This window comes from Piliocolobus tephrosceles, chromosome 17 (genome assembly GCF_002776525.5).
Source record: "Piliocolobus tephrosceles isolate RC106 chromosome 17, ASM277652v3, whole genome shotgun sequence".
Classification (NCBI taxonomy): domain Eukaryota; kingdom Metazoa; phylum Chordata; class Mammalia; order Primates; family Cercopithecidae; genus Piliocolobus; species Piliocolobus tephrosceles.
The window spans coordinates 41681368-41690445 of NC_045450.1; the positions used below are offsets into that span (position 1 = coordinate 41681368).

General features: G+C 48.8%; 1 protein-coding gene across 1 annotated transcript in view; it reads left to right on the forward strand.

The window, feature by feature from the left end:
* CETP (cholesteryl ester transfer protein) overlaps positions 1 to 9078 on the forward strand; it is a 26293-nt gene that overhangs the window by 12634 nt on the left and 4581 nt on the right. Inside the window, exons 9-11 of the mRNA XM_026456874.1 lie at positions 1406 to 1585; positions 2660 to 2710; positions 5647 to 5811. Of these exons, the coding sequence (XP_026312659.1) occupies positions 1406 to 1585; positions 2660 to 2710; positions 5647 to 5811 (396 nt within the window). The remainder of the gene's footprint in view (positions 1 to 1405; positions 1586 to 2659; positions 2711 to 5646; positions 5812 to 9078) is intronic.

Sequence of the window (9078 nt, forward strand, 5' to 3'; positions counted from 1 at the left end):
TAACAAAGAAATCCAAAATAATAGGTGCTTAAACACAATAGACATTTATTTCCCTCTGTTGCGGTCTGAACATCTACAGTCCCAGGGGATCTGGAGGTTGCAGGGTGTCAGGCACACAGGCCCCTTCCACTGGGTTCTCAGCCAGCCCCAGGTGCGGCCTCATCCCAGGGTCCTGGCTGGCTGGCCTGACCACCACACCCACTCTGCTCACAGCCCATTGGCCTGAACTTGATCACAGGACCCCACCCTAGCTGTAAGGAAAGCTGAGGAATTTATTTCAGCTAAATATTGAGACCAGCTAAAAATTAAGTGGTACAGAATGGAGGGAGAGATGGGAGAAGATTTTAGGGCAGACCCAGCCATCTTTGTAATAGAGCCTCTCCCCAGAAAACTGAACCAAAGGATCATTTTGGAGGTTCATGGACACTCTTGAAGCCTGTTCACAACCCGTGGGCTGGATGATCTAGAGGGGTGGGGGACTGGGCAGCAGCTTGTTTTCCTGATTTTGGCCTCCAGGAGCTGATGGTCAATGGACTGCCCTCTGCAGGGCAGGGCTGGTGGTCAGCTGGGGCGGGGTGGGAGCTGGAGGTCCATGGTCACGAGCTGTCCTGACCAATGTTGTTACTTGAATATAACCCTGTGAAGGCGGGAACCACATCTGTCTGGTTCACTTCCCACCGTGTCTGAGACATAGTGGGCACTCTAGAAGTATTTGTTAAATGAGTGAAAGCCCCGCTGGGGGAAACTGGGTGCAGCTCTTTCCTCAGTTTCCCCATCTGCACTCTGGGCACTCTGCACTCTGGGGCTCCATTGTATTGGAATGGAGCCATGCCCACTGGCATGCGTATTGCCCGTGGTTGCTTTTGCATTACAGCGGCAGAGCAGATGATTGCAATGGAGACCACATACGCTGCAAAGCCTAAAATATTTACTATCTGGTTCTTTATAGAAAAAATCTGCTACCCACTGTTCTGGACTATAGAACTCAGGACAGACAGGTGATTAAGCCCAGGAGGATTCCAAGATTCTCCTGGAAGTAGATTAGGAAAAAAGATAATTAGATTGCTCACATGGCTGGGCACTCATCCACGTTTACACAGCCTAGCTCATTGGAGATGAGGACACGGATGCTGAGCGAGGTCAGGGCCCTGCCCTGTCCTCTGCAGTACAGAGCAGAGCTGGGTTTCAGCCCAAGTCTTGGACTCTAAGTGCCATGCTCTGAACCAGCCTTCTAGAAGGGCTCTACCTACCCAGACAGACAGACTTGGGAAAAAAGAGCATGAAAAAGTGCCACACCCCTCCCCGCACACCCAGATCCCACTCTGGGCTCCTCCCATCTCCCTGAAGCTGGACCTGAGCCCAACAGGGACACACGGGGTCCAGCCAGCGTCCTGGCTTCCTCCAGGGTTATTTCATCTATAAGAATGTCTCAGAGGACCTCCCCCTCCCCACCTTCTCTCCTGCACTGCTGGGGGACTCCCGCATGCTGTACTTCTGGTTCTCCGAGCAAGTCTTCCACTCCCTGGCCAAGGTAGCTTTCCAAGATGGCCGCCTCACGCTCAGCCTGATGGGAGATGAGTTCAAGGTGAGTGGATGGGGCTGCTAGGAAATCCAGATGGCATGTGGTATGTGTGTGTGTGCACACGCATGGGGAGGAGGGAGGAAACTCGGAAACTCGGTGGTGGGCAAAAGAACTAGGGACCACCTAAGCTGGAGCAATAGCAGTAAAGTCCAGACTGGCTGCAGTGGCTCACGCCTGTAATCCCAAACCTTTGGGAGGCTGAGACAGGAGGGTCCCTGGAGGCCAGGAGTTCGAGACCAGTCTGGGCAATATAGGGAGACCCCGGACTCTACAAAAATAAAAATACGTTTAAAAATCAGCTGTGCACAGTGGTGCATACGTATAGTCCCAACTTCTCAGGAGGCTGAGGTGGGAGGATCACTTGAGCCCAGGAGGTTGAGGCTGCAGTGAGCTATATTGGCACCACTGTACTCCAGTGTGGGTGACAGAGTAGGACTCCATCTCAAAAAAAATAATGAAGTTCAGCATTTATTGGAGTCAACTATGTGTTGCCAGAGAGACAAATAGATAGACAGAGTGATCAATAGATTTAGGTGTAGATATAACTTGGCACGTAGTAACTGTGCATTAGTCTTACATTTATTGCACAGTTACATTTGCTACACTTTGTCTTGTTGTACTCATCCTGTGAGATGAGTACTGTTACCTCTGTTTTGCAAACAAAAAACCACAAAGCTCAGAGAAGGTAGGTGACTTACTGAAGATCACACAGCCTGTAAGAGGTGGTCCCAAAGCCTGTGCTCTTCACCTATACTGTGCTAGAGATGCTTAGGTAGTTTCCAGGGCATGCTTGCCATTGAACTCATGAGGAAACTGAGACCCACAGAGGGGAAGAGACTTGTGCAAGGTCACGCAGCCTGCGTGGGGCACAGTGGGGAGCAGAAACCAGGCCTCCAGCCGGGACGGGGGTTCCCTGCCCCACACCCTACCCGGAGCATCTCACATGTTGTCTGGGAGGTTGGGAGTTGCGTCTGAGGAGGAGTCCAGTCCTTGAAACTACACTTGGTCCCTGCAAAGTTTTCTTCTGAGGAGTGGCCTTTACACCGTCCACCCGCCAACTTCCCCATCTCTTTTCAGGCAGTGCTGGAGACCTGGGGCTTCAACACCAACCAGGAAATCTTCCGGGAGGTAACTGCCCCTGCCCCTGTGTGGGATTTATCTCATGTACCCCAATCCTGCTCTGGCTTCAAGAGCCCCCACACAGCCAATGACAACACCAATGACAACAATTTTAACAGCGAACACAGCTCTTTGTAGGGTGTTTGGCATGGAGCGAAGCGCTTAGTGAGTGTGACTTCCTTCAGTGCTCACACCGATGCTATGAGTGGGGCAGTCAGACCATCCCCGTTTTACACACAGGGAAACTTAGTGAATGGCAAGGCTGGGTTTGAGCCCAGCTCTATTGCCCCCAAAGATAATGCTCCATTCTCTGCTCTATTATTACCCAGGCATAGGGACTTGTAGGGAGCTGGAACCTCAGGATCAACTCCGGGCTCAGAGGGCCCCAGCAATAAGTGACTATTGATTACTCCTGATCGCAAAGCTGACTTCAGGCAAGCTCCTTGCGGGTCGCAGCCTCTTCTTGCTATGCCCAGTGGCAATGATGTTCATAATCCCACTCCTCAATGCAGGGTTCCACTAAGAACCCACGATGTCCTACCTCAAATAGACCTTGTGCTTTCTGAATAAGCCTCTCTCCGCTTTCTGGTTACCTCACTCCCCCACCCACTGCAATGACTTCTTCAGGCCTTCCCTGACATCCTCAAATCTCTAGCTGCCCCCTCCTGTCTACCTTCCACTTCCCTCTCCTCACACAACCTACTTCCCAAGAGCTGAGCAGAGCCACCAACAGAACTTCCCCCGCATGTCTCCGCTCCCAGTCCTACCCACTCACCCACACCTGCGCCTTCCTGCGGCCCTTCTCCTGTTCAAACAGAGGATGGTCCCTCTTCCCGTCTGAACTCAGACTGTCCAGCCTTCCCTGGCTCTGTGATGTCTCCCTCCCTGCACATACAAAACTCACAATACTGGGCAGGCCCCTGATCGGGTCTTCTCCCTCAGCCTCTTGTCTGAGTCCTGTTCCCTTGATGTCCTATTTCTAGTCTTTTCAGTTCTCTCTGTCTCCACCTCCTCCCCATGCCAGGCTACCATTATCTCTAGTGGGGACCCATCTGTAGCTCCCGGTGGGTCTCCCTGTGTCCTGATACACTCCTACATTCTGTTCCCCACAGCAGCCAGAGAAATCTTTTCAAGAAATAAAACTGATCATTCACCTGCCTGCTTAAAGCTGGTGTAGGATACAGGCTAAGTGCTCTGCCATGGCCTCCAGGATCCTGCATTTTCTCATCTTGTCTACCTCTGCATCTAGTTGTTTCCCACCCAGTGTAACTGTTCAGTTTAAGAGTTGACGACATCTTTCATCAGCTCTGGAAATTTCTTTTCTTTTCTTTCTTTCTTTCTTTTTTTTTTTTTTTTTTTTTTTTGAGGTGGAGTCTCGCTCTGTAGCCCAGGCTTCAGTGCAGTGGCGCAATCTCAGCTCATTGCAACCTCCACCTCCTGGATTCAAGCGATTCTCCTGTCTCAGCACTGAAATTACAGGCGTGAGCCACAGCACCTGGCCCATCAGCTCTGGAAATTTCTTTGTCACTTTCTTTTCCATGATTGTCCCATCCCTATTTTCTCCATTTCTACCTCCTCAAATTTCCGTGAGACACACACTGGGCCATCTCATTCCATTTTCCGTGTCTCTTACTTGCACTGTCATGTTTTCCATCTCTTTTATCTCTACGCTAAATTCTGGATGATTCTTCAAGTATCTTTTTATTTCATTAATTCTTTTTACAGCTGTGTCTTATTTGTTTACTTACCGACTGAGATTTTCATTTTATTTTATTTTATTTATTTTTGAGACAGAGTCTCACTCTTGTTCCCCAGGCTGGAGTGCAGTGGCACAATCTCAGCTCACTGCAACCTACACCTCCTGGGTTCAAGCAATTCTCATGCCTCAGCCTTCCAAGTAGCTGGGATTACAGGTGCACACCACCATGCCTGGCTCATTTTTTGGTATTTTTAGTACAGACAGGGTTTCACCATGTTGGCCAGGCTGGTCTTGACCTCCAGACCTCAAATTATCCTCCTGCCTCAGCCTCCCAAAGTGCTGGGATTACAGGTGTGAGCCCCTGCACCCTGCCGCCCCTTTCTTTCTTTTGAGCTCAGCTATGTATTTAGTGAAACCTTTTTTTGTATATCCAGTGGTTCGATGGTTTCTTGGGGCATGTGGTCTCCTTGAGCCCAGTCCCACAGGCTGTAATCGAAGGTCCTCAGGCCACACTCCCCAGCCCCTGCCTGCGCATTCCTTATCTTGGCCATGCTCCTTCCACAGGGCTCTTGTCCACTGTCCCCTCTGCCAGAATGGTTTGCACTGCCCCATGCCATCTGCTCCTCCTCCTGCCCCCTCAGGGATGGCCTCTCCCACCTCACTGACTAGGTCAGATCCCCTTGTGCCACAGCCTGGTGTGTCTCTCCTTTAAATACTCCTCAGATGCAGTTTTACCTTCTGTTCTGGGATGCCCTGGAAAATGCTGGGCTCCTGCAGATACGGCCCGCAGTTCCTGCGCTCTCTGCTCCATCCCCACCCCTAGCCCAGCTGCTATAGCAGCTTCCCTCGGAGGGTTACCATGCAGCAGGTCCTGTTCTAAGATCTTTCCACAGATTATCTCATTTCATCCTCAGGACAACCCTATGAGGTAGGATCTATGATTATCCCGATTTTACAGATGAGGAAAGTGAGGCCCGGAAGGCTAAGTGAAGGCATCCTCAGCACATCCTGAGAGAGGAGTTCAGGGCAGGAATAGCCTCACTAGCACACAGATGAGAAACTGAAGCCCAGAGAGGATGAGAGTCCTAATTTGCACGGCCCGGGGCCCGGGTACTACCCCAGGCTGCCTCCTTTTCCCCCAGCCCTGGGGCCCGAAGCCAGCTTTGTCCTTCCCATTTCTGAAGGCAGGGACTGCTGCTGCCCTGATGGGCCCCCATCCTGGCCATGAGACCCCTGTCTTCCACAGGTTGTCGGCGGCTTCCTCAGCCAGGCCCAAGTCACCGTCCACTGCCTCAAGATGCCCAAGATCTCCTGCCAAAACAAGGGAGTCGTGGTCAATTCTTTAGTGATGGTGAAATTCCTCTTTCCACGCCCAGACCAGCAACACTCTGTAGCTTACACATTTGAAGAGGTGAGGCGGGCGCAGGGAGAGTGGTGGTGGGGGAACCTGACCCACAGATGGGCCGCAGGGGGCGGGGGCCTGGGGACCTCTGAAGCCTCCAGATCCTTCTCACCACCTCTGCCGGCACTGGTTGTCTCTTGCACATGGCTCCTTACAACCAAAATCACATCATGCAAATAATGAGGGGTACACACGTGGCTTCCACAGCTTAGGTAATATTTTCTCTCTTTTCTTGTTTTTATTTTTTTAGAGACAGGGTCTCACTCTGTCACCCAGGCTGGAGTATAGTGACACAATCATAGCTCACTGCACTCTCGAATCCTGGGCTCAAGTGACCCTCCCACCTCAGCCCTCCTGAGTCGCTGGGACCACAGGCAAACACCACCACACCCAGCTAATTAAAAAAAAAAAAATTCCTTAGAGGTAGGGTCTTTTTATGTTGTCCAGGCTATTCTCAAACTCCCGGCCTCAAGCGATTCTCCTGCCTTAGCCTCCTAAGTTGCTGGGGTTATGGGCATGAGCCACCATGTCAAGCATATTTTCTTTCATTCTTATTTTTATTTATTTATTATTTATTTATTTATTTATTTATTTGAGACAGAGTCTCACTCTGTTGCCCAGGCTGGAGTGAAGTGGCACAATCTCGGCTCACTACAACCTCTGCCTCCCAGGTTCCAGCGATTCTCATGCCTCAGCCTCCCAGGTAGCTGGGATTGCAGGCATGTGCTACCATGCCCCGATAATTTTGTGTATTTTTAGTAGACACAGGGTTTCGCTATGTGGGCCTAGCTGGTCTGAAACTCCTGGTTTCAAGTGATCTGCCCACCTCGGCCTCCAAAAGTGCTGGGATTACAGGCATGAGCCACGGCGCCCGGCCAATATTTTCCTTCTTAAGCTGAGCAATGGACAATGGTGTTTGTTACCCAAGTCCACAACCCTCCATCCATTAGGGCCACATGGGTTTCCAAATTCAGAACTTCTGTGAATTTGTAAAAGTAGTATAGTGTATAGACACTGGATATATTGCAGAACACCCCAGTTGGGTGTGGGGTGGCACCCCACAATCAATTCTCCTCAAATGCCTCAATTGGCATTTCTCCTCATATGAAGCAAGATAAATACCATAGATAGCTTCCTAGACAATGGCCAGGTTTTGCCAACAAACTTAAGAAAAAACTTGTAGTTTTCAGATCCTGTTCGATTTTATCATTGCAAATAAGGAATTAAGGATCAGTATTATCTTTAAGGCTCCTTAGAATATCTTCAATCTTTTTTTTTTTTTTTTTGAGACAGACTGTCAGGCTGGAGTGCAGTGGTGCAATCTCAGCTCACTGCGACCTCCACCTTCCTGGTTCAAGTGATTCTCATGCCTCAGCCTCCCCAGTAGCTAGCTGGGACTACAGGCGCGTGTCACCACGCCCAGCTAATTTTTAGTAGAGGCAGGGTTTCACCACGCTGGCCAGGCCAGTCTCAAACTCCTGACCTTCAGTGACTGACCCACCTCAGCCTCCCAAAGTGCTGGGATTACAGGCATGAGCCACTGTGCCTGGCCAGTATTTCTTAATACGTTAAGAATTAAAGACAAGAACAATGCAAGCACATTGTGGAAAATATAGAAAAATAGAAAGAAGAAAACCACTGTCACCATAACCCCCTTCTCCAGGGGCCTTTGATGTGGTTACTGGGCACATTTCCTTCTGGTGCTTTATTATTTTTAAATAAACTTTTTATTTTGGAGTAACTTTAGATTTGAATAAAAGTTGTAAAATACAGAGTGTTCCCATATACCCCCCACCCACTACCCTCTTTGTTCACATCTTACATAACCATGCTACATTGTCATAGCGGAGAGATCAACATTGGTGCATGACTGTTAACCAAACTCTAAACTTTATTTGAATCTCCCCAGTTTTTCCACTGATATCCTTTTTCTTTTCCAAGATCTGATCCACGATAGCACATTGTATTTAGCCATTCTTTTTTGTTGTTGTTTGTTTGTTTCTGCCCAGGCTGGAGTGCAGCAGTACTCACTCTAGCCTTGATCTCCCTAGCTCAGGTGATCCTCCCACCTCAGCTTCCCGACTAGAGATGTGTACTTCCACGTGTTTTTTTTTTTTTTTTTTTTTGTAAAGACAGGGGTTTGCCACGTTGCCCAAGCTGGTCTTGAATCCCTGGGCTCAAGTGATCCACCCACCTTGGCCTCCCAAAATGTTGGGATTACAGTCATGAGCCACTGTGCCCAGTTTCTTTAGCCTTTTAAATATCTCTTTAATTTTTGTATTATTTTCCTTTTGTTTTTCTGTTTTATTCCTTTTGGCTTTCTCATGTGGATGTATATGTATCATTTTATTTACTTATTTTTTTGTTGTTAAGAATCTGAAACATTGAGCGTTTGTTAAAAAAGAATTATTTGGCCAGGCACGGTGGCTCACACCTGTAATCCCAGCACTTTGGGAGGCCGAGGTGGGTGGATCACATGGTCAGGAGTTCAAGACCAGCCTGGCCAATATGGTGAAATCCTGTCTCTACTAAAAATACAAAAATTAACCGGGCGTGGTGGTGCACACCTCTAGTCCCAGCTACTTGGGAGGCTGAGGCAGAAGAATCACTTGAACCTGGGAGGCGGAGGTTGTAGTGAGCCAAGATCATGCCACTGCACTCCAGCCTGGGCGACAGAGCAAGACACCATCTCAAAAAAAAAAAAAAAAAAAAAGAAAAGAAAAAGAAAAAATGATTCATGTTAAAGCATGGTAAGAAAGACCATTTGGGACCCTCATGACGGGTATAGGAACCATTATGGCAGGGCTTACAGTAATGGAAGAGCTTGGCCTCAACTTCAAACATGGGCAAGTGAGAATTTATAACCATGGAGCAGGATGGGATCAGGGATGGAAATTACTAAGAGAAAACATCAGAGCTAAGGGGGATTCTGGCTAAAACCAACCTAACAGGATTCTAGCTGAAAACAGGGTGATCAGACAACATCTAGCGGGAGGTGGAGGTAGAGGAATCTGATCAGATTTCAAGGGTGATCACATATCGAGAATAGGGGATTCTTGCCAAATTGACTTAGGCTAATTTGTTCTTGCCAAATTGTTCTTTGGCTAAAACTGGATTTTTTTTTTTTTTTTTTTGGTTTGGTTTTTCTTTTTTTTTGAACCGGAGTCTCGCTCTGTCACCCAGGCTGGAGTGCAGTGGCCGGATCTCAGCTCACTACAAGCTCTGCCTCCTGGGTTTATGCCATTCTCCTGCCTCAGCCTCCCGAGTAGCTGGGAT